The sequence below is a fragment of the Sturnus vulgaris genome, chromosome 3 (assembly GCF_052056855.1).
Source record: "Sturnus vulgaris isolate bStuVul1 chromosome 3, bStuVul1.hap1, whole genome shotgun sequence".
Lineage (NCBI taxonomy): Eukaryota > Metazoa > Chordata > Aves > Passeriformes > Sturnidae > Sturnus > Sturnus vulgaris.
In genome coordinates, this window is record NC_142245.1 from 84,443,069 (window position 1) to 84,468,341 (window position 25,273).

Genomic DNA, 25,273 nt, shown 5'->3' on the forward strand with positions numbered 1-25,273 from the left:
TGCTGGAGCACAGCAGCGCATATATCACCCGGTGGCAGCAGTCCACCTTCCCTGAAGTTTCGTAACCGCTTACGAGGGTAAATTGAGAGTTGGGAACAGCCCTCTATTAAGTAGCAGATTGAGAAGAGGCTCTTCCCACTTGGAGAAGGCAAGTCTTCCCAGACAGACCCCTCGCATCGGGAGCTACAGTAATCGAGACGCCTCCTCTGCGCTCACTGTTGCCGCTGCTGCTGCTCCTCCTTCGCCGCTGCTGCTACTTGCTGCTCCCTCCACAAGGTGCCCCCGGAGCTTCATCCTTTATCCTCCTCCCTTTATCCAGGTCCGACGGCTGCGGCTCTCGCCGCTGCGGGCACCGCCGAAGTCATCGCCGGAGGAGCTGTCCCGTTACCGACCCCAGCACCCTGCGGCCACCCGGGAAGGTCTGTGTGTGTGTGCCCGGCAGGAGCGAGGTCCCCTGCCCGCCCCGCGCCGACCCCCGTGTCCCGCTCTGTCCGCACCACGCACGCAGCCCCTCGCAGTGCACTTAGGCTGGGGTAGCAGCGCCGGGCTGGAAGCTGACACGGGATTAAGGCAGGAGCGTGTGTGCGCGCGTCGGGCATGTCGGAGCCGGCTGCAGGCGTGCGGCCGGGCGGGCGGAGAGGTGCGGGGCAGAGCGCCCCGGGGCTGCTGGCAGTCAGCCCGGGCGAAGGCACGGGGCAGCCCGGCGGGATGCTGGCCCCGAGCGCTGCCGGTGGACGGGTGCCTGGGCAGAAATGCGGGCAGGAGCGGTGGTGTCCCGGAGACGAGGCTCTGGCGGCCGGAGGCTCCAGGCGGAGCCCGCTGTCAGCGCTCAGGGCGCCTGCAGGCACGCTACCGCTGCGGCTTTGGCAGGAGCTCTCGCTTCCCTCCCTTGTGTGTGCAGCTGCCGGTGATGTTTTCTCCTGCTTCCAGTTTTTTATATCTTTGATGGGTAGTGGGCTTTTCCTGAGTTTTTTTTTTTTTCATTTTCCGTTTACGTTATTTTTTTCTTCTTGAAAGTGGTAAATGTGCACTGTGTGGTTTAGAAATGCTTTGGCTTAGCTTTTGTAGGTTGAATTAGCAGGAGATAGGACTGGCACTGTGAAAGCTCGGGTTTGACTTTTTTAAAGTGGTCTCTAAAGATCAATGAGAAAACCTTTAGTCCTGACACGAAGTCTGTTGTGTCCCTGCTGAGCCAGGAGATGTCCTCTGCTACTTCCAGGCTTTCTTTCACACACCTAAGTTCTCGAGGAGGAAAGAGTATTTCTAGGTTAGCAAATGAATGCTTTGGCTGAAGTGGTGTATTTCATGAAACAAAAACGTGTGTCAGGAACGGTAGACCAGCAGCAGTGGAGAATTCCTAGATGCCTTTGTGAGATGATGATTAATTTCCATTGCTTTTCAAAACGATCAAAAGATGGCAGTCAAAGCTCGCACGAGATTATCAGGACAAAATGTCCTTTTGCGTTGAATTTAGGCGATCCTTTAACTCACTGCAGGATGCTGTAGATCTGCCCAGGGGCAGCCGTTTCCCACGCAGAGCAGTGATAGGATTTTGGAGCTTTCAGAGCATTTTAATACCAATCTTGGCCTTCCTTGTGTTAGTGTCATTATGGTCAATATTACTCTTCTGTTTAGCCACTGAACTGCCATTAGACTGAAACCTTTGCTTAGATTTTCGCTGAGCTTTTGGTATTTTCATGTACAGTAAAGGCATTTGGCTAAGGCAAGTATATACAGCTGCTCAAATGAATCCTGTTAAGCTCAGTGTCAGTAACTGGGAAATTCCTGGATCTCCATTGCATCTTCCCACCAAATGTGCCTTGCTGGGTAGTTCTTTAGATAGTGGAAGAATATTGTTTTCTCTTTCAGATGTTTCTGCGGACTAATGATTTATGTATTTTTCTTTTGTTTTGCTCTTGGCACCTTCCTGATAAAATCTGTTGCCTAATTGCTTTTGGAATTCACTTTCCCCGAGCCTAATAATGATATATGATGCATCTATGACTTTATCCCCTACTTCTTGAGATAGAAAATCTGAAACTACAGAAACACTTACATGCATGTGTAGGTTCATATTGGACTTTACTTGGACAAGAAAATAATTTGGAAGTTTTGCTGGAGTAATTGGCAGTAATTTTACATGATCTAGAGCATATAGTTATGAAGGTATGGCTGCTTGCAATTAAGAACCACTAACTAGCCCTAATCCCACTTATTTTGCTAGACAACCTGCAGTGGTTGTGAAACTCTTATGCCTATCAGCTTTACATAGTGTGTTTTAAATATATTTTCTCTCAGGACATGTAAATGAATTATCAGATGTTGAAACATCATGGCTAGACAGACGTGTCAAATTTCAGATGTGTGTTACACACACTTCTGTATAACCTATTTCAGACTTTCAAGAAATGAAGAATAGCACATTTGTAGGCAGAACCCCTCAAAAAAGTTTTATTACAGTTTCCAAATTGCCTTGAGACCAGTAAAACAAAGCTAACTAAGTGGTTCAACAGTTATGAAAAAGGAGCCGATTAAAATCCCCAGCTGAAAGAGACATTTAGTTGATCCAAGGCAGGAATGACCTCTGAATTAGCTATCATCACATTCAGCGATGAAGTCATGGAGCTCCCTTCTGGCTCCTGCCTTTGCGGAGGCACAGATCCTCACTGCGCTTCCCTGATCAAATTAACCCTAACTAGGTTAAACCTTCATGTGCTTACTATGATTGGAAAGGGTTCAGCAACAAAAGGCACATTATTGTGAGACGAGACTCTCCAGTTAGTCATACAGATTTTTCGTCGTCTTGGACAGCTTTCAAGTCTAGAGGTTTCAACCTGGTCCCGTGGGTGGGGGCTGGGATAAGGGAACAAAGTGAAATCCGTGGTTTGTCTTTTTTATGTTTCATGAATACACCCACGCAATCCTTTAATCCACATGTATCATTTCCTTCTCGTTTCTCCCCCTTCCTCCCTTCCCCATCATTGCAGATTCATTCATGTTGTTGTGATCTGAAAGGGCAGAAATGAAGACAGCGCTGTGTTCGGCAGTCGCTGCTCTGTGTGCAGCCACCCTCCTCTCCTCCATCGAGGCTGAAGGTAACCTTCTCCTCCCTGCCCTCTTGCCCCGGTGCCCTACTGTCCGGCAAATCTCCCAATCAGCCTTGAGCTACTGTCTCCCTCTCTGTTTATGAGTGTGAATACTTCACCTTCTTTCTTTCTCTCCTTCAGAGAAACGCCTCTCCTTCCTTGCCCAGCTCCTTCTGTGTTCTGTTTCTCCCGGCTAGTGAGCCGGACCGTAGCTCCCTCTCTCTGTCCCTCTGGTGTGCTGTCCACACCACCCCACAGACAGGACGTGGGTCAGCTGCTGTGGCCACCGGGCACAGCGCCCCGAGGAGCCCATTGCCGCTGGGGCCATGGCTCTGCCCCCAGGGTGGACCAAGAAGGGCTGGTCTCTGGCCTCTTTTGGTAATGTTGAGGAAACGGAAAACCTGCTACTCAGCAACCTGCAACTTTGAAATAAAATGCTCCAACAGAGTCTGGCTCTCTGCGCCTGTGTGTTTTGTCCAGCCGGACCCTCGCCTCTGTCCCCCCGGCCTGCCGGTGCATCGGCCTCCCCTGCTCGGCGGGGCGACCCCCGGCTGAGCCTCGGGGTGGCCGGACCCTCCCTCATGGACGCCCCAACCTCTGTGGCGGGTCTGACCTGGGGAACACGCCTGGGGAGATGCTGCCAGTGCCGTGACACGCGGCATGGGCACCGCTGAAGGGAAGGCTGGGCCCGCCTTGCTGTGGCAGCCAGGGCTCCGAGGCCCTGGCATGCATGTGGTACTGTCACCTCCAAAAAGGCTTTCCTTCTCCTGCTCCTCCTCAGCCCTCGGCACAGTCTCTCTGGAGGCTGAGGTCTCTGTCAGCCCTGGCAGCATCCTGCCTCCAGCTGAAGATGTCATCTTCACTGGCTCAAAATGGCCTGGCCCGGTATTTGCTCCCCAGTGGATTAACAGCAGCTGTGTCCTGTGCCCTCAGTGTGAGCTGCTCGGCTTTTTGGTCACAGTTATGGCATTTCTGGCAGCAGTGGCTGCTGGGGGAAATAAAAAGGCTGTACATCCTGCACTGAAATGACTTGATCTGACCTCCGGGACCTGACTCCATCGTAGGTGTGAGCTCCCCTGGATTTACTGGAAAAAAACAGAAGCCAGCAACTGAAAATTCATTTTTTTTTGCCTTCCTTCTCTTTCTGTCTTGAACTGAAACAAATTCCCTGATCATGACCTGCCACAAGCTCCCTTGTCTGGACCTGGTCACCTTGGCTGATCTCTTCTAAAAGCATGGGGTGTTAGAGATGCTTCCACAGAGTCTGCCCCCCAAGCAGTAGTGCCTGCTTGGAGCATGTAGATGTAAAGTACACTGGCTTTCTGGAAAAATATGGCATTTTTGCCAGTAGTGCAACATCTGGTCGCCCTAGGAGAGAATCTGCTTTCCTCTTGTGCTGCGTTGCTGTTGGCAAAGGAACCGAAAAAGGTCATTTGAAGTCATTTCAGAGTTACATTTGAAACTCAGGACTGCTGTGCCAGAGAAAGCAAAGTGTACAGTTTTGATGGAGGAAGGGAGTGGATGTGTTTGTGCATTCTTCACCATCTTAGAAGGGAGCTCACTTGGAGCTGGAGTAATATTGCTGTTGTCCTGCCCTGTGAATTACATGTATGGAGTATGTTGTTTCAGAACGCAAGTGATGGTGTTTTATTTAGCTATGGTGTAGACGAAACCAGTCATAGCTTCACTGCTGTTAAAGAAAGTTACAAAAATGTATTTGGAGCAGCACAGTTATAACAGGAAATCTTGACACATAGCTGGATCACTTTGATTAGATGTTGGAGGATGCATTATTGCCAAGCAAAAGAGTGAATAAAGCCTGATCTTGAGAGTTGTAGAGGGCTCATGGACAGAGCTTATATTACTTTGCATTCAGAAATGTTTGATAAATAAAAAACCCAATTTATATGAGAAAATTCTCCTAGCTCCAGAGTTCTGAAGTAAGGGCATGGAAGTGTGAGGTGAAAAATTGTGGTGCTGAAAATGGAGTGAGAAATAGTGGTGCTGAAAATGAAAGTTCAAAACTAGGAGTACCTTAGGACTTGCTGTGGTGGGAACTGCTTTTGTAGAGATTTTTACAGTGGGGTTTTTGTTTGCACTATATGGGTCATTCTTTTGCACTGTTTAAATTTTGTGCTGGAAGTTTGCATAATTTTGTAAATTGCATCTCATTTACTTTAGCAAATTATTTACTTACTTATTTACTTTATTCTGGTGTCATTGCAACTTTAGTCCTCTCTGCTGAACTGACTTTCTCCTGTGAACATTTGGTCTTATTTTTCCTAATTTCAGTTCTCTTTGTGGCAAAGCTATCCTCACCCACCAGTCAGTCAGTCAGTCAGTCAGTCCTGTGTCTCTTTTCTTGGTTCTTTTTGACTCTTTGTGTGGCATTCACAGGACATGCATTTTGTATTTTCTTTCAGCCCAATGGTGTGGTTAGGCACTTTATGGGATTACAAAGTGAGAGAAGAATAAGGGAGAGGGCTATTTAATATAATGAAGATTCTTGCTATGAGGTGGAAAGATGGGGTGAGAGCAGACGAAAGAAAAAGCTTAGTTTTATTTTCTGCCATCCTTCAGCTTTCATTTTCAGTCTCCTCTGGGAGTAGTCTGTTTATCTGATGCTGCTGTCCACAGATTCCTGAATTTTCCAGTATGAAACTGATTCTTCATCAGCATCACAGCTGCTCTGTAGTCCTTCGTGAGAGCTGTGGCTGTGCTCTGCTGCTCTTGACAAGGCAGTGACCTACAGTAATGATGTTAGAGCTTTTCTACAGAGGTACAGAACAGGAGTTTTTAGTCACTGTAGGAGTAGAGGGGGTAAAACCCATATAGAGTCTAAATATATTCATGCCATTTCACTGGGGAAGTTATTTGTTTACCGTGGTCAAGGAAGCAAATCTGTTTTCATGCTCAGCATTTTTTCTCTTTTCTTTTACAGTGTAACTCTTCTTGTGTTATTTTGCAATCCTTCTGATATCTCCCTCCCAGCTTAAACTCCTTGTGTGTGATTCTATATTTTATACTTTGTTTTGTGCCTTTTTAGTCCAGCACAGCAATACTCCAGTGCATTCCATGTCTGTCCACATGTCAGAATTTCTTTCTGTTACAGTATTTTTTTGATCTGTGATCACAAAGAGCCAAGGGCTCTTATTTTAGTCATAGTTAAGTCAAGTATATTGGCATGCAAAGAATCTATTAATTATAACTTCAAGTTACTGCTGTGATGTTGTCATGGCTTCTGTAGCATGCCATGTTTCTTAATACAGACAGGTTTTCAAAGGCACAGGAAAGAAATGAGGAAATCATTGGTTTTGTGTAACCTAACTGAGCTTCTGAAGGTGTTGACTTTTCCATTTTTCAGGAATTGGTTCAGAAGTAGAAAAGTCTGTTTTCTAGGCTGGAGGTAAGCAAGGAGGGCATCACTGATCAAGTGTGAAACCTTTGTGTTGTGCATAAAAAGGTTTGTCTGGTGAAAAATCTGTTACCAGGACACTCAGTATAGTAAGTAGCAAATAATTGCAGCACAGCAGTTGCAGAGGATTAGAATTTTTGGCTTGTAATAAAGCTGTGTTGAGTACATTAATTTTCATTGACTGAATTATTTAGAGGTGATCTGAGATAGCTGAAACTTTTGAAGTTTTGAAACTGGTTGATAGACCATTTTTTTATTATCTTTTCATGGCAATATCTTTTGAGAAATGAGCTATTGATTTCAAAGTTCCTAAATAGAGAGCCGTATAGATTGACACGTGAAATTGAAATTTGTATATACATGAGGATGACTATACATCCCTGTTTTTTCTTCTGCTAGTTAGAAGCAAAATATGCAATGCATATGTAATTATATATACACACATACATGTGCATATATATGCACAAATATGTAAAATTTGGTAAATATTCATGCATACAATGTGTGCATATGTGTTATGTTGAGATACCTATGTCTTTATTTGTATATAGATTTAAATTAATTTTTTCAAAGCACATTTTGAGCTATGCATCTTCTATTTTGAAGAAATGTCATATACATATATAAAATCTTAAAAATGCAAAGATACAGATGGCAATGTTTCTGTGTTGTGATTGGCAGTGAATATTTAGCAAGTCTGAGAAGCTGCTCTTTTGAGAAGCTTCTCTTTACTACATTTCTAGGCTGTAGGTCATTCTTTCTCCCAGTCACATTGAAAATGCAGACTTCAGAGAAGAGTAACTGGAGTCATGATTTAGTTGTACAAAATTCATGCCATTTCTGAAAAAATAGTAAATTAAGAGTTTTGGCACCTTCCAGCCTCAGCAGGCCTTATTGCTGGGATGGTACAGCTTAGCTTACCTCTTCAGCTTTTGCAAGACTGTATGTTATTTTAACATGGGTTAACACATTATTTGACCTAATTATAGTGCTAATTATAGTGTGTCCTTTCCAGTGATGGAATCACAAAGTATGTTTCACTTAGGGTTTGTGGATGGCAGCTACTTCCAACTTAGATCACTTTTAAATCTGGTTCTAGATATAAATTACTTGATATTCCAGTTATATTTTATCTCTGTCTTGTTAAGGTGTTAATTGGGTTCCTCTAGCAGTCACATTGTATTATCTGCAAAAAGCTGTAAAATTTTTATATTACCTGTGAAGTAATACAAGCTAATATAAGACATATAAGACCTGCATAGCATGAGAAAGATGCTTTACTCTTTTTTCCTTGTTTGTTTTGTTTTGTTTCAGAAACAATACTCTTATTACATGTGCATGTAACACAAGAACTGGCAATGCTTTAAGTATATTATGTTTATTTTTTCTTTTGATTTTTTTTGTGGTGCATAATATAGAAGATCCAGTTAATGAAATTATCATAACACAGTTCTAAGAGTGGTCAAAGTTAATGCTTTGGAAACATGATTGTTGTACAGCAGGATATGTTTTTTATACTCTGGAAACCTGTAGGGCAACCATGCATTTGTGTGCATCAACAGTTGGATCACTATATGAAGGCACTACGACAACACCAAGACACATTATGGCTGTGATCCTCTACCTTGACAAGTCAGTGAGAGTTTTGGCATGAATTTTGATGGATGCAGGATCAGCAGTGTCACTACACTAAGAATAGGTGCAACTTCACTGCTGCAAGTAGCCTAACATTAAGACTGCTTGTTGGAGTTAAGCTGCACTCACACATAAGATTTTGTTGAATGAAGTTTTAAGGTTTGTCCCTGTAAAGGGGCAAACTCCTACTACAACAAGGGGCATTTTTTCCCTAGAACTCTGCTTTGATTCAGTATTGCAAATGCATTCTTTTTCCACTGGTGAATTCCCTTCTGGAAGAAGAATTTTGATGAGATGGAGTAACAGTTGCCCTATTTTATTATCACAATAAGGTTTTTATCATCTAAACATTTTTCTGTACTTCAGATCAGCTTACTACTCTCAGTCATATGACCATGGTTTGGTCTTCACCCCACAGCTGGTTTCACTTGGGTGAAATCTGACCCCTGTGAAGGTCCATGGATGTTTTGGAGAATCTGTTTGAGTATCAAAAGCTCACAGGCCATCTGGAAGGCATTTTGATGACATTGGATCCAAACAGCTTTTTCTTTCACTCAAGCAACATTCCTTTTTGGATTTCTATGGGAGAAGTATTCAGTGCTTGAGTTTGATAAGCTGGCCATAGGCTGAGAATGAATGGATTTAAAGTAAATCCAATGAAGACGGGGATTAGGTCTCAGAAATAACTATGATAATAAAGGCAGTAGGTTTTGGAATAATTTCTTTGGGAAGCTGTCAGTCTTGACAATAGCAGAGGTCTTTAAGAATGATCTGAGAAAACATGTCAGGAGTGACACAGGGTGGCCAATCTTGTCTTGACCGTGGGATGGACAAGGGGACTTTCAAGTTCCCCTGCAATGCCATTGTTCTATGATCACCTGGATGAATGGATACATTACTCATGTGTCAATGCATTAATCTTGTTACCTGCCACGTCAGAAGACGTCAGATCCACGTCCGAATTTTCATAAAATGGAATAAAATCCTTTAAAATGCTCAAGACTTCTCCTCACAGTCAGCTTTTTCAGTTTATCTGGAATCCGGTCATTTGGATATCAACAAGTTGGGCTGCTGCTGCCCTTCAGCAGTTAAAGCCTAAAGTCTCTGCTGCAACATGCCACTTTACTTGCAAGGTTGGTGGTGCTACTTTTTCCATGTACTAAATTTTTTTTGAAAGCATGCTCAGGTCAGTTGCCTCTGCCTTTGCATTAAATTTGTCCTGAGCCATTGCTACTGAAACAATATTTTATAATGATATTCTTATCATCTAAATGTATTTTACTATTAACACGTGTTGCATGATTTTGATACTAAGTAACTACCCTGCCATCTCTAGCATTGTGATACTCATAAACTGAATGATGAATAAACTGTGCATGCAGGTTAGTTGTCTAATCTCACTGCCTGTGTATGGACAACAGGAAAAATAACATTTACTTCAGCACTAGTGTTATCTATAGTATCAATATTATAAAGCCATATTATCCTATGGTTGGAAATTACAGAAAATTAAAAGGAAAAAATATGCCATATTTTTTAGCTCAGTTTTACTTTTTGTAATTGGACAGTGTCTTTTCATAATTAAACATTCTAGCATTTACTACTTTATCTGCTTTTAAAATTATATTCAAATCTGATATGAAATCTGACATATAATGGAGATCTTCTATGAAACAGAAGATCTGTCTTTTAAAAATGCCTGCAAAACTCTCTCACTAGTAGTTAAGGAAAGTATGGCTGGATCTAATCTTACTTTGTAGACCTATTTAAACAATAATATTTAATACACCTACCATGCACTGACAGTGAGTCAGTAAAATACTGCATGAATAAGCATGACAATTTTACGAAGAGAATATCATTATAAAATATTTATGAAACGTCTTTGTGTAATGAACCTTGTACATGGAGGCTTTGTCCATTGTGGGAAGCTAAAAAACCAATAATCAACATTTCATTTACATATGCATGATGCTGCAAATTAGCGTATGTAAACTATTTCTTTCTGTACTATTCAGTTACTTCTGTCATCAGCTCCTACAAGTTTTATTTGCAGTCATTTGTTCAGTTCACTGGTGCCCTCTTTGCTGTTTTCTATAAATTCTGTAAAATAAATGTCCTTAAATATATTTTGATGTTGTCTTTTCATAATTAACCATTGTGTTGTTTGGAACCATACTGGCATTTTATGTTAAAATGCCACTATTAGTATGGGTACACCTGCTGCAAAGGGAACATAAAAACAATAGTTTACACCTTTGAAATTGAACACAAATCTGGTGTAAACAGGTAGAATTTTATTTTTGAGAACTTCACATCAGCTCGAATATTTTGGCAAATTGCAACAATTGCTAATGCTATCTATTATTCCCTTAGTTCCTGAATCCTTTGTTGCTATATGCAAAGTATGTCACTTTAGTGGCTTCTAGGAACAAAAGAGTGGAGTTCTCCATATTTTGTAATATAATGATACATCAGTGTATCATTATTGCTGATATACAATTTGCATGTATATTCATATCTAGACCCTAACAGAAATTGTTTTACTGAACATTATACCCCCAATCTTTTCCTGTATTCTTTAAATTGTTTCTCTTCTCTGCCAAGTTTCTAGATTCAGTGAAATTGATAAGAAATATCATATGCAGAGACTATATTAAAAAAGCTGATCAATTCTTTGATGTCTAATTAAGAAGAGTACTGTGTTCTCCACATCTTAAATGATCTCATGATATTGTAAGCAGGTTGTGATTTGGCATGCTTGTACGGATTGCACCCAGCATGTAAAAAAATTTCCTTTAATTGTTATGTGAACTGTTTGCATATGTGGTGATTATCTGTGAACTCATTGTACATGTATCCAAATGTGTTTTCTATTGTGCTTGATTTTGCTGGCCATTCTTGAATGTCTTGGCAACTCAAGAAACATATGTTCTGTGCTGTCCTCTGTAATGCATATACTCTTTGATGTTTTGTCATATTTTGTCAGCTTTTATTTTACTCTTTTTCCAACAATATACTTTTATATTTGTTGGAAACAAATTTATGCAAAGACAATTTTAGTAAGCTTTGCTCAATACTGTTTTATTTATTCGTTTGCCAAAATTTGTTCAAGCTATTAAACATCTACCTGGTATAAATCTTTTGCAGTTAACCCACCATCAGACTTGAATTTTACAATTATAGATGAACATAATGTTCAAATGTCCTGGAAAAGGCCACCAGATGCAATAGTGGGTTACAGAATAACTGTGGTTCCAACAAATGGTGAGTTCTGTCAAAATTTTTAACGGGATTACATGTTTTGAAAAGTTGAGTTTATTTTCACCTATATCTAACTTAGGTACGAGAGTAGCCGTTAAAATCTTTTGTAAGTTTGTGATCAAGCCTGGGTAGCAGCAAAGGACATACAGGAAAAACAGTGATTCTTCCAAGTTAGAGCTATTCTTGCCATAGTGTTTTACCATTTTGGGACTGCAAGTAACAAGTTTTGGATGCCTTTGCTTTGCAAGGCATAAAAAGAAGGTAGAATAATCACTGCTCCTTTTCTATACTTAAAGTTTCACCTTAAAGTTCAAGAATTGTCTTATGCTGTGTAAGACAGCCATTATTCATTTCACTTTGAGAAATAATCAATGTAAAAGTGATACTGAATCAGAACAGGACATGATTTTTTAGATGATAGTATATTTTGTATGCACATTTCAAGTTTAAAATTTCCTGGAATTTATTAAACACTTCAGCAATTTTATTCACTATTATAAAAAGCACATTAGCCTAAAGTTTCATGTTTCAATATTTATACTTCATGAAAACAGAAAGTGTATAATTCTAAAATTATCATTGGGTTTGAGATAGATTATTGCCTGTTGCATTTTGTTTTACAATCAGTTTATCAATATCATTGTATTTTAAGGCTGCATTGAGTGTTTTATATATTTATTGCAGATGGACCTACTAAAGAATTTACTCTTTCACCTAGCACTACCCAAACTGTCATATCAGATCTTATACCTGATGTAGAGTATGTTGTATCAATAGCTTCATATGATGACAGAGAGGAGAGTCTACCCGTTTTTGGCCAGCTGACAAGTAAGTAGCTGCAGTGCAATTAGAAAGCCAATTAAGATAACTGAGTGGACATTCACAAAACTTAGCTTTGATTCAGTTCTCCAACAAAATTGCCACATACCTAACCTCTCCTTCGATGGAGCTGTCTGAACAGCCTTTTTCCATTAGTCCTAGTAGAAGCAGAGAAATTTGCAAGAAATCAAAGGATACTAACATGGATATAGTCTCTGTCAACCTCTACAGAGTTCTTGGCAGGAGGCCACTACATTTTTTGAGCTATACCTACTTCCTAGAAATTGCATCTTCTGAATTCAAGGGGAAGGGAATCATTGACCTTAGTAACAAATGAACTGGACTGGCATCCTGCTTGAGAAAGCAAACTATATTCATCCAATAATAATAAAATGTGACACAATATGCCTAACTACACACTAAAATATGGAATTTAAGCTTTAACAACTTATATTAATAATTTAAGAAGCATAAAATAAATTTAACTAAATAAAAATGCACAGCAGACTTTTCTATGACACATTTTGTATCATGTCTCAGACTTCACAAAGAACCATGGGAAAATTACTAATTATCAATTCCACTAGGTGTTAGAGAGGGGAAGTACTGGTATTTCTTCAACGCATGTTGCAGTTTATTTTCAGGAAATGACTGTACAAGATGTACAAATACAGAGGATTCTTAGATATTTACATTTTCTATGTTTTGTGTCACCCTGAATACTATGTTGTCAAACCTGTAAGTATAGGTGGTATATCCAGAACCTGCATTTATGTTTTTGTATTCTGAGGCTTGTCAGATGCGTTTCTAATTCCTTATGTGCTTTTCTTTGATGTTGAAAAATTTAACGCTATTTCCCCCATTCATTCTGTCTACGTTGTGCTTTGTGTAGTTCAGACAGGCGGCCCAGGGATACCAGAGGAGAAGATGATTGAGGCTCAATTACAAAGTAAGGTGCTTTGCTTTTCAACTTACCTGACATTTATCTTATCTGTGGTCTAGCTCACAAAGTTAAATTGTGCTTCTGTGTTACCTACCAAAGAAGTTAATTTGTAAATTTGGGCAGAGTTAAGAAAACTTGTGAAGGTACTGGGATAAAAGGAATTTATAAGCTGCATTGAAAGATTAAGGTGCAAAGTTGGTACTGAAACTGGGGATTTTGTGCATATAACCTGAGCAAATCCATGAGTGTGTTGGTCCTATTAACAAAAGGTGGTGTGCTGTGTACAAAAGGCTTTGCAGAAGAACCTGTGCAGCTACAATGGGGAAATAAAGATGCAAGGCACAAGTGGTAACAAAATAAATTTTTTCTGTAACATCAAATCATTGCAAAAAGTTTTGTATGGGTGTTTTCACTAGTTGTGGCATAACAGATCTTATGGATTAGTGTGAGAGGTGTCTCGAAGCAGTTCCTTTTTGATAATGACTGTTAGAAAACTCATATGGATGTTCACTTATGTGAGTAATGTTTCCCCAAGCAAGATATCCCAGATAAGATCAATCTTTTAAACAACTGTTTGCTTTGGCTTTTACCTACTAAGTTTCTATTAGACATTTCTCACTAATTTGCAAGAATGCAATTGCTCATTTGCTAATAAAGTTGCTTTTCCTTTTTTCCCTGTTGTGTTCCAGGATGCTCCATAAGTGCAATGACAGATTTAGTTTTCCTGGTAGATGGTTCATGGAGTGTAGGAAGAAATAACTTTGGATATATTCTGGACTTCATGGTTGCCCTTGTATCAGCTTTTGATATTGGGGAAGAAAAGACGAGAGTTGGAGTTGTTCAGTACAGTTCAGATACAAGAACAGAATTCAATTTAAATCAGTATTTTAGAAGAAGTGACCTTATTGATGCAATTAAAAGGATACCTTACAAAGGTGGCAACACAATGACAGGTACATATTTCCCACATACATGTTTATTCAGCATTTTGTTTCATAGTTCAAATTTGCTTTAAGTCCTAGTTCATACAAGTCTAAAAAGACACAACTTGTGATGTTGGTTTTAGGTGAAGCTATTGATTACCTTGTTCAAAACACCTTCACTGAGTCTGCTGGAGCAAGAAAAGGCTTTCCCAAAGTAGCAATTGTCATTACTGACGGAAAAGCTCAAGATGATGTAGAAATTCCTGCAAGACAGCTTCGTGACATAGGAGTTGAAGTTTTTTCCTTGGGTACGTTGAGGTTTTTAGTGATTGGGAGATTAACTTTCATAAAAAGTTGATTTATAAGTTTTGCAGACTGTGTGGTTGAATAATTTCGTTATGCCCCTCTCTTCATGGGTATGCCTTGAAATAGGTAATTTGTGCCCTCCAGAGTGGAATACACCAGTTATGTTAATTTGAGGTAATTATGTAGCTCCTGCATGGAGATTAATATGACTGAAAAGCATAGTTTCAATCTTGGCCTCATTCTTGACTTACACCACATTATTTTCCCTGGCTGAGAATTGAGTCTGTCACCTCATTTCGTTAATTATTATTTTGTAGTTTGATTATTGATCATGATGGAAGACGGAAATAATTTAAACTCAGCTTCACTCAAAGATGTTTTGATACTTCATTAATACATTCACAGGTGTCTGTATTTTATGGCTACTTAGTACAGCCTTGTCTATCACAACTTCTAGGTATCAAAGCAGCAGATGCAAAGGAACTCAAGCTAATTGCATCTCAGCCATCACTGAAGCATGTGTTCAATGTGGCTAATTTTGATGGAATTGTGGATATACAGAATGAAATTATCTTGCAAGTGTGCTCCGGTGTTGATGAACAACTAGGTGAACTGGTTAGTGGAGAAGAAGGTGAGACACTTTATAAAAAAATATTTATAGCTTCAGTTAATGAAAATGTCTATTGAAGAGGCTATCCCTACTTTGCTTTATTTCTAGAGTTTCATCTGTTGCCTCGCTTAGCAAGTGTGGAAAGCTGGTCTCAGTTTTGTGTCTTTAAATGCATGATAACAAAACATGTGATGTAGCAGATTTGGAATTAGCTCTATTATTCTGTAGTTTCAAAGGCAACACAGTGATGTGCAGTTATCAGAGTCAGTTTGGACAGAGGCATCACTTCCGTGGAAAAATGTATTAAAGGGAAGAAAACTGCTTGGTGAAGGGTCAGAAGATGTTACAGATTAAGAATGAAAGCATGAAAACTGTAGAAAACTGAGAAAACAGACATGAAGCTGTATCACTGCGGCTTTCTTGCCCTGTAAGGTTTTAAGTAACTTAGTTATTCTTTGACAAAAATGGCAGTAGAGATGACTGCTGTTGTAGTACTCTGCTCAAGTCTACATTTGTTCATGCTTTCCACTGTGTTCCTGTGAGTGTAGCTTTCACTTTTGGTTGAAACAGTTTTAGAGCTGGGCAGCACTTCTGGAACTTATGCTATACTTGGGGGACCATAAATGCATTGTTCATATTTTCCCCCCTCACTGATGTCTCATTTGGACTGTCCTGTAATTAATTTCTGTCTATTTATGCTAACAGAAAAAAATCTCCAAAATTATTTTTAATAAAGATCAGCAAAGATAGCTGAACTTATTCTCAAAATGGAAACTACTAGGAAAATACGTTTATAGTTGTAACTAATATTTTGAATTTGCTTTTGATTTCTTTCAGTGGTGGAGCCTCCTTCAAATCTGGTGGCCACCCAGGTCTCCTCAAAGTCTGTTAGAATCACTTGGGATCCATCCACAAGCCAAATAACCGGCTATCGTCTGCAGTTCATTCCAATGATAGCTGGGGGAAAACAACATGTACTGAGTGTGGGTCCTCAGACTACTGCTCTGAATGTTAAAGATCTCTCTCCTGACACAGAGTATCAAATTAATGTTTATGCAATGAAAGGACTGACCCCCAGTGAGCCAATAACAATAATGGAAAAAACACAACCAGTAAAAGTTCAAGTGGGTGAGTTTGGACCCACCTTATTTTCCAATTTTAGCTCTTCATTGATGAAACCTCTGATGCTTGTTTTAATATTATACCTTTACTATTTCTGAGAAACAGCTTTGCTTAGCATAGTTATTTTCTTTATAAGCAATTGTGTGTGATACATGAACTACAGATATGATTGTAATGCTATGTGGCTATTGAAAAGCTGTTTAGAGTGGTTATTTTTTTTCTTCACAGAATGTTCACGTGGTGTGGATGTAAAAGCTGATGTTGTATTTTTAGTGGATGGTTCCTACAGCATTGGTATCGCCAATTTTGTAAAAGTAAGAGCCTTTTTGGAAGTGTTAGTTAAAAGCTTTGAGATATCACCTCGAAAAGTACAGATAAGTCTTGTCCAGTACAGCAGAGATCCCCATATGGAGTTTTCTTTGAACAGATACAACAGAGTGGAAGACATAATTCAGGCTATTAACACCTTCCCCTACAGAGGTGGATCTACCAACACAGGCAAAGCAATGACATATGTGAGAGAGAAGGTATTTGTTACCAGCAAAGGATCAAGACCAAATGTGCCAAGAGTCATGATTCTTATCACTGATGGAAAATCTTCAGATGCTTTTAAAGAACCTGCAATTAAGCTGAGGGATGCAGATGTAGAAATTTTTGCAGTTGGTGTGAAGGATGCAGTGCGTACAGAGTTGGAAGCAATAGCATCACCTCCTGCAGACACCCATGTTTACACAGTGGAAGATTTTGATGCTTTTCAAAGAATATCATTTGAACTTACACAGTCTGTCTGCCTAAGAATTGAGCAGGAGCTGGCTGCTATAAGGAGAAAATGTAAGTAGCTACTATTGCTTTGAGGAATGTAGAAAATGCAATGAAAAAAGGATCTGAACCAATGTTTTGTGCTTATAATTACCTAAAGAATTTAATGATAATTTTAATAACTGGGGATTTGTTTCTCATTTTCAAACATTAAAAGCAACAAGTGAAATTAATGGATAAATGGAAATGAAAAAAATATTGGAGAAATATTTTTCCCCCACCCCTGGTAGATATCTAAAGAGCTAATAAAATGTTTGCCTATTGGAATGACCTTAGTGGCTACACTCTGCTTTTGCACTCAATGTCTTGAGTAAAACAGTTACCAGAGCTTTCTTTTTTTAGCTCTACAAAATGAGGTGGCAAGTCTAAACTTTTTTTTAGATGTTCAAAGGCAACGAAGAAATGCCAACAATTCTAGAGGGCAATCTGATTAATTTTTAGGGTAAAATTAGTGGCTCTCTGAAATTGGCTTAGACAAGAAAACTTGAGACTGCAGATGCTGGGTGATAGTGATTGCAATCTCACTGTAAAGACTGAAATGAACTAGCACATGAAAGTCTTCACATGCTTCAAAATTAGGCCAACATGGATAATATTTAACATTCAAAAGATTTTTAAATGGCCCACTTTTGATCAGATAAAGTTACTTATGGTTAATTGTGCACCCACAGTGTCCCTTCCTATGCTTAGTAGGACACTATCATTGAAGAGTCCCCAGTGTTGAAAGCCCCACTCTCTTTAAAAATAAGCCTTTTGTTTCAGAATAGCTTTGAGGAACAAACCAGCAAAGCAGCCTTTGTTTTAGAGGGCTTGAACAGTTTTAAGATCCCACTGTTAGGCTGACTAGGCCAAGCAAAACAAGCCCAGGATGTCAGATTTGTGTTTGTGCCTTGTGTCAAATTCCTTGTTTCCCCTTTGACTTCATTCCTGAAAAAATACTTTTTATTTTGTCTTATTTCTAATCTAGATCTGAAAAACACCCCAACAATTTTTAGTTTCCATTGAGGACATAATGTTACTGCTGTTCGTTGGACATATGAAATAGGGAACCCAATTTGATAAACAGATTCTAAATTTAGTTTTCATAAATATATTTTTTTAGATGGACTGTTTTCATTTGATCTAGAAATCACTGAGTTGGTGCTTTTACTTACTATGGAATGATTTTAGGCAGCCTAGATATGGTCTTCTTGAAATTTGATAGATATAAGCAAGTATAGAAACACATATTGTGCCAATGCAACCAAATATCTGTTGAATTAGAATAAATCAAATTATTGAGGAACATTTTTTATTTATATTAGAAATTTTGTGTTTAACATATTCTGGTAAGTATGCCTCATATGCACATTTTTATTTCCATACAGCTTATGTACCTGCAAAGAACATGGTCTTTTCTGACATAACATCGGAGAGTTTCAAAGTGAGCTGGTCTCCAGCTGGATCTGAAGTTTTGTCCTATCTCATTAAATATAAAGTAGCAGTCGGTGGAGAAGAATTCATTGTTTCAGTACCAGCTTCAAGTACTAGCTCAGTTCTCACCAACTTACTACCTGAAACTACTTATGCAGTCAGTGTGATTTCTGAATATGAAGATGGTGATGGCCCTCCCTTGGATGGAGAGGAAACCACCTTAGAAGGTAGGATTCTCATTATTCTCGGACACAAGGGAGTCATATGTTCAAATAAGAATTTGCTTAGCTGGCAAACGGGAAAATGAGGAACAGCCAACTAAGGCTGGGAAGCTGTACTGCCATGCAGGATGAGAATAAATATTATTGTATCTCAATGCATTCAGTAAAGAGTTAAAATTCCAATAATATTAAGTTGCTAAGATTGGACTTTAATTTTCCTAAAGGTTGGGTGGATGCTGTGTTCCTCTGCAGTGGTCTACATTCGGATGAAGTAGTATATTAAATTCTGTGGCATGAATTATTGTCAATATAGACTCAAGTAGGACTAGATGAAAATTGTAGATCCTTTCCAACTGAACTATTTGGTTCTCTTATAAGCTGTTTAATGATTATGACTCTGATGCAGGAATGCATGTTGACTTCAATACATTTAAAGACAAATGTGTGCCTATGCAATTTGCTATGTCATCTAATATAACACTAGTAGAAATCTTGTTTTATATACACCAGGCTTTAAAGGGCTTGAGTTTTGGTTAGCTGTTTTTTTATCAGAAATTCATTGGTCTGATCCAATAAGTGATTTCAAATTTCCATTGATGTCAGTATGTGTTTTATGTGATAAATGGCTGTAAATTTAAGCATCGTAGCTTTATATTTTCTTGGTAGAGTTGCCATGATGCTTTTCTCCTGATTGAAAAGAGCAGCATGACAGTGGATTTGATTTTCTATTCCAGTAGAAGAACACCCAGTCTCCTCTAAATTATGCTTTAAAAAATATTGATCTACTCTTTTTCTTTATTCCATGCTGTCATTTGTGACCTTTGGTGACATAAATGGTTCCAAGGGAGCAAAAGAAACAGCATGAAGATTTGTTAATTGCTCTTTCCTCTTAAGACTGATAGAAATAAACACTTATAAAATAGCTTAGTTTGGATGTTAAGTTTGGAAGATACAGGTTTCACTGTCAGTGTGCACATTTCCATTACTGTACCAGTCAGAATATTTTGGCCACACATAATTTTCCCTTAGGAAAACAGACAAATTCTTGGCTGATAGAACACGTGGTTTGTGTGCCTAAGAGACAGGAGAAGGAAAAGCTTTAGCAAAAATAATCTGTCTTCCCATTTGTAACTGATACTACCTTAAATAATTATTAACATTGTGATCTGATGATATCCCAGCACGTCTCAGAAGATAGAGTTCTTCTGCAGCCACATAAACATCAGCATCTCTCCATGCAGATCTAGCTAACAGTTTGAGCCAGATGGCTTTCTTGGCAATTAACTTTGGTCTCAGGCTTTTAAAGGATTTGAAGTTGAGTATTGTGTTTCTGATTAATAAAAAACAAGTTTCCATTTTTAAACTGGGATTATTAATTATTCTGCTCAACTCTGAAGAACAATACTTATGGAATATAGATAGCAAACAACAAAAAGTCAGAACTTCTTTCCCCTACGTGATAATGCTATGTACTGCTAGGCAGCGTGCAGTACAGTAGATCTTTATGTCTGTTGGAAGACCCTAGTCTTGTTTGGTGTGTCCACTGAGTTCATCTGAAATGCTGTATCTTTTGTCAAGGAGCAGACTAGGTTAAAGAATTCACCACAGATTTTCTTTAGTTTCTAGGATGATAAACTATTTATTTGAGTTAAAGACTAAATTCAGAAACCTTTTTAAACATTAGATGCTATTCATATTGCAGTGATTATACTTTTTGTTTGAAAAATTCAAAGAAGTGGAATTGGTTTGGTGGGGGTTTTTTGCTGTTTGTTCCTTGTTTATTCTTGTAAACAAGATAGCTGCCTGTGTGTAGCCAGGTGTATCTGACAACTGACATTTTCCACCTGTAAATGGAAGGGGTGCAGAAGCAAATGGCCAGGCCAAGGAAACTTAGACCATTTGTTGTGTTAAGAAATTTCCTCACTATGCCCAAATGTCCCTTAACACAGTTCAGTCCTACTGTTACCACTAAACACAGTCAGACTGTCTTAAGTTTCAGAAGCAGTTGTATAAACTGGGATGAATGTACTTTTGGGGACAACTTTGTTCCACTGCTGAATGTAACTATGACTCTAAATCTTCAGAAATTACTAAAGATGTGTGTACTCTAAAGCAATGGGAGGGCAATATAAGCAGTTTTGGTAAACTGGATGAGCTAACAGAATGGTTGGCATGGTTTTGCTTCAGATACTTCTTCACTAAAGGCAAATATTTACAACTTATATGTGTATATTTTTTGTAGTTAAAGGTGCTCCTCGAAACTTAAGGATAACAGATGAAACTACTGATAGCTTTGTTGTTGGCTGGACTCCAGCTCCAGGAAATGTCCTACGGTACAGGCTTGTTTATAGACCACTTACTGGAGGAGAAAGGAGACAAGTGACTGTCTCAGCAAATGATAGGTCAACTACTTTGCAGAATTTGATCCAAGATACAAGATATGAAGTGTCTGTTGTTCCTGAGTATCAGTCTGGGCCTGGGAATTCATTGACTGGATATGCAAAAACTGATGAAGGTACATGATCAATGCTGTGCACATAGTAAGCATGAGAAAAAGTCGCTGCATGTTGACAGATGCATATTGAAAGGAGAATAAACCATATAGTCCATATGTATTATCCTAGACGAACAGAGAGTTATAACATCGCCCAAGCCTAGCTGAGAAATAACTTAAGACTATAGAATTTATCAAAATTGCAATATTTAATTCTAAAATACAGTATCTTGAACCTGATATGGCAAGGTAACTTGGGCGCATTATCTACTTGTATGTTTAATTAACTGTCCCCATGTTTCTTCATATTGTCAATAATATAAATTATATACCTTATATACCTTTTGAGTAAATTCAGACTCTATTTCCACTTTGTGCTGAATGTTTAGCAAGAAATTAATGAAACATTTGATTTTCTCAAGTTATCACTATAGATTTAATGTATGTGAAAATGCACGATCCTTTAACATGTATCATGCCTTATTAAACAAAATCCAGAGAGTACAGACAGTATCGTTGTTGAAGTTTCACTGACCCTGGAAGTTATCATCAAAAAAACCTCTTTAGGAAACCAAAACATATTATTTTCACATTTCATTTGTCATCTTTGACATGATTCTGAAGACAGTGACTTCAACATGGCTCTTTGTTGAATTTGAGCATATCTAGAGGTGCTAGTATGTGTAAGCGCTCCAGGATTGAGCCTGCTTTAACAGGAAAAGAAAAAAAAAGTAGACTTTATTGTGCATTTTTGTCTTAGGAGGGTGGGGATGGGATTGTACAGTCCTGATTATAGTACAGGTAAGCTGTTGGTACAGCCTATTCAGGAATTACTTTTTAGCATAAAATTCTGTGTAGTGGTAACCTAAAAGATAAACCCAGAGAATAAGCTTGCTTAAACTTTTTTTTTAACATCTTTTAACATGTGCAGTCCGTGGAAATCCAAGGAATCTGAGGGTTTCTGATGCTACAACATCAACAATGAAGCTGTCTTGGGATGCTGCTCCTGGCAAAGTGCAGCAGTACTTTATAACGTACACTCCAGTTGCAGGAGGTGAAACTAAGGAAGTGACTGTGAAAGGTGACACTACCTCTAAAGTGCTGAAAGGCTTGGACCAAGCCACTAGGTATGCACTGACTGTGTCTGCCTTATATGCCTCTGGAGCAGGAGATGCCCTTTCTGGAGAGGGAGAAACACTTGAAGGTAATTATTTTTTGTTTCTGTTTTTATTTATTCAATATCCGACCAATGTTTATGGTGTCTTAAAGTGTCTTCCCATGTTTTCTGTAGAAGTAAATATCTAAATAAAAAATGGGCATAAAGACACTCTCCTGCTTTACATGGACTTTCCAAACCTTTGTCCTCAAAGAAAAAACAGTGGGTTAAATCACTGGTTGTGGAGGAGACTGTGTTTCTTGAAAAAGCTGTTGCCAGAAGCACGAGCCACAACTGACTGTATTTCCACATCAGCCTCCATTAAATATTTTGTTTTATAACTATCATCTTCCAAGCAGTTTCAGTGTCGTATTGATCTTAATGTGACAGAATTAATTAATGGGGTTAAAGTATCTCATCCATTTGAAAATCTGCAGCATTTCTGCAGCACTGAGATAAAAAGATATTCAAGGTTCAAGATATTTTTGCATGAGAGAAACAAGTAGTCTTAGGCATATGAAGTCAAATCCTGCTTCTAGCAAAGAATCTGGAGCTGAGCATAAACAGAATGCTGCATGCATAAATCAGACCCAAAGGCTTTCTTATAAGGAGGAAAGGCTGTTCTTTCTCTGACATTGAGCAGATAATATCCCTGACTAATTCTCTGTGAGCATTCTCATTGTGATCTGTAGATTGTCAGAGGATAGGGAAAGCTGCCTCGTAGGCCTTGAAAGGAAGTGTGACTCTGCTCTGTGCTGGCCAGGGATGCACTGCTGACACTGCACTGCAGCTGTGTAGGCACTACACTTGAAAACAACTTATGGATGAATTATGTGGAATTCAGGCTTGTCCATTGATGCTAATCAAGTTACAGTAGGAATATACTTGATTCTCAGTTTCTCCACCACTTTAACTTTTTGCTTATGACATAGGCTAGGAAACAATCCAGAAAACCTATTTTAAATAGGAAAATATAAAATAAAATAATTTAAAAATCAGTTTCAACAATCCACCTGAACCGAATTCTTCCTGCAAAAATTTAGGCACTTGAACACTGCCATTTGCAGCATGGACTCTATAAGATTCCTCTGTGATTGATGAAGAAAGGCAAATACTTCCAGTAGGCAGATACTCTATTGGAAATCTCATTTTTCCTTCAAACGAGCATTTCTCTGTCCACTGACTATACAAGGAGTAAGTGAGAGCTCTAGACACCAGCTGCCTGTCTGTCCCACTGCCTGAGACCTGATTTCTCTGATGGATGCAGCTGTCAGAGAACCAGGCACCTTGCAATTCATGCTGAGTTTCCTAGCTCCCTTGCTTTCACTACCCATGCAAGGTCCAAAAGGCTCCTTTTGTAGGAGAAAGGAGTTGTCTCCTGCCCAGAACATTGCTGAGATTCAAGTAAAGGAGATCGAGTATCAATATTCTATTCATACCCTCCAGAAATGCCAGAGATAATAGGGATGTAATGAACTTCCCTCTTGGGGGTGGTGCTGCCACTTTCTAAGTCTAACATTTTTTGGAGGGGAGGGCGAAAATGTAGATTTTGTGCTGTGTGGGAGATTTTGAATTCACACACCTCAGCAGGTTCACAATACTGCAGAATATATTGGGCAAGAGTCACCTTTATTCTTTCCACTGACATCCAGGACATGAGCCATCGACCATCCAGGAAGACAAATTTCACCTTCAGAACAAAACCAGACTGGATCCCAAGTAGACATAGGAAACTGACAGCCCTGCATTCTCCTCTGTGCTATCCGTGCACAGAGGAATGCCTCAGTCTTCCTTTGCAAATCTTGAGAGGTCTCTGTCTCACTGTCAAGCAGACTGAATGGTTCACTTCCTTAGGGACATAGCTCACATTTTAGTAAAGATTTGACCAAGTTAGCTGTTTACATTTGGTGGGAACATTTTCATTGAGTTAACTTGCAGTAAACTTAGGAGAGCTCCTTTATTAACATGGAGCTGTGGATACATCATATGTGTTTCAAATTCATAAAGTAAGCTTAGCTTTTCATCCTATCATAAAACTTGAGCAAAAGAAAAATCTTTTAGGGTACTACCTAGAGCTCCAGTTAAAACACATCCTAGAGAGAGCAGTGAATGGAATACAGTAGAATCCAAAAGACAAAATCATCAGAAAAACAGAATTCAGTCTCAGATACAGACTCTCTTATCTTTTCAGTGCTCCCTGTCCTGTGTCCTCCTCCAGGAGTCTGATTCTTATTTGGACTTTTCTGCATTGCTAAATTGTTAATAAGAAGAAAAACATTCTCAACATTAAAGATCCAAATAATTTAAAAGATTATTTGCCTCTATCTTAGGAATGGGCTTATATGCAACCAGATGAAGTTTAAAACGGGTGTTGGACTTAAAATGTCACAGAAACATTTCTATAAGACATTTTTCCCTAAGCAACTGGATTATAACATTATATACAAAAATCAGTGACAGATTTTGTCTTGGGATAAATATGAACAAAGGAGAATTCTATCACTCAACTGAACGACTTTTTATTCAGTTCTTCAGCTGGGAGGAAACAAAATTAAAAATTACTTACTATTTTGACATGTATAGCTTTATGACTCAAGTGTAAATTCTTTGAAGATTCAGCTAGATTTGAAAATCCTATCAAAATGCTGTTCAGAAAACATTACTCTTCATATTAAAACTGTCTCTTAAATTTTCTTGGTAAGATAAAATGTTATTAAGAGCACTGTAGAGATATCAGTCCTTACTGGGTGATCAAAGGGAAAGAACAGAATACAAATTTCTTTTTGCATGACAGCAAAGACCTAATTCATGATATTTCCTCATGAAATATCTACTGTGTATTTCAGTAATCAGCATATCTTCAGTTTCATGGGGCAATAAAAGTACTTGAATTAGGCCAGGACTCTTTGAACATAGTTGTAGGTATTTTAAAAGACTTTCTGACTAACAGTATGAAAGGTTTTCAGAATATTTGTTGCAGCATATAAGACAGTATTTCAGTGTATGGCCCTATCTTACCACAGTGAAGGATAAAATAACAAAACCTT

General features: G+C 38.9%; 1 protein-coding gene across 6 annotated transcripts in view; it reads left to right on the forward strand.

Annotated features, from left to right (window-relative positions):
- The window catches only part of COL12A1 (collagen type XII alpha 1 chain), a 98,196-nt gene continuing 72,923 nt past the window's right edge, over positions 1 to 25,273 (forward strand). For 3 of the 6 annotated variants that reach the window (XM_088162151.1, XM_014870217.2, XM_014870215.2), the window contains exons 1-13: positions 160 to 419; positions 2,988 to 3,095; positions 11,287 to 11,403; positions 12,085 to 12,228; positions 13,112 to 13,168; positions 13,852 to 14,115; positions 14,229 to 14,393; positions 14,849 to 15,022; positions 15,839 to 16,129; positions 16,352 to 16,954; positions 18,310 to 18,582; positions 20,819 to 21,091; positions 22,002 to 22,274. In XM_088162151.1, the coding sequence (XP_088018277.1) occupies positions 3,023 to 3,095; positions 11,287 to 11,403; positions 12,085 to 12,228; positions 13,112 to 13,168; positions 13,852 to 14,115; positions 14,229 to 14,393; positions 14,849 to 15,022; positions 15,839 to 16,129; positions 16,352 to 16,954; positions 18,310 to 18,582; positions 20,819 to 21,091; positions 22,002 to 22,274 (2,707 nt within the window). In that variant the 5' untranslated portion in view covers positions 160 to 419; positions 2,988 to 3,022. Of the gene's footprint in view, positions 420 to 2,987; positions 3,096 to 11,286; positions 11,404 to 12,084; positions 12,229 to 13,111; positions 13,169 to 13,851; positions 14,116 to 14,228; positions 14,394 to 14,848; positions 15,023 to 15,838; positions 16,130 to 16,351; positions 16,955 to 18,309; positions 18,583 to 20,818; positions 21,092 to 22,001; positions 22,275 to 25,273 lie in introns of all 6 variants that reach the window. The other 3 variants (XM_088162152.1, XM_088162153.1, XM_088162154.1) reach the window with 3 other exon arrangements.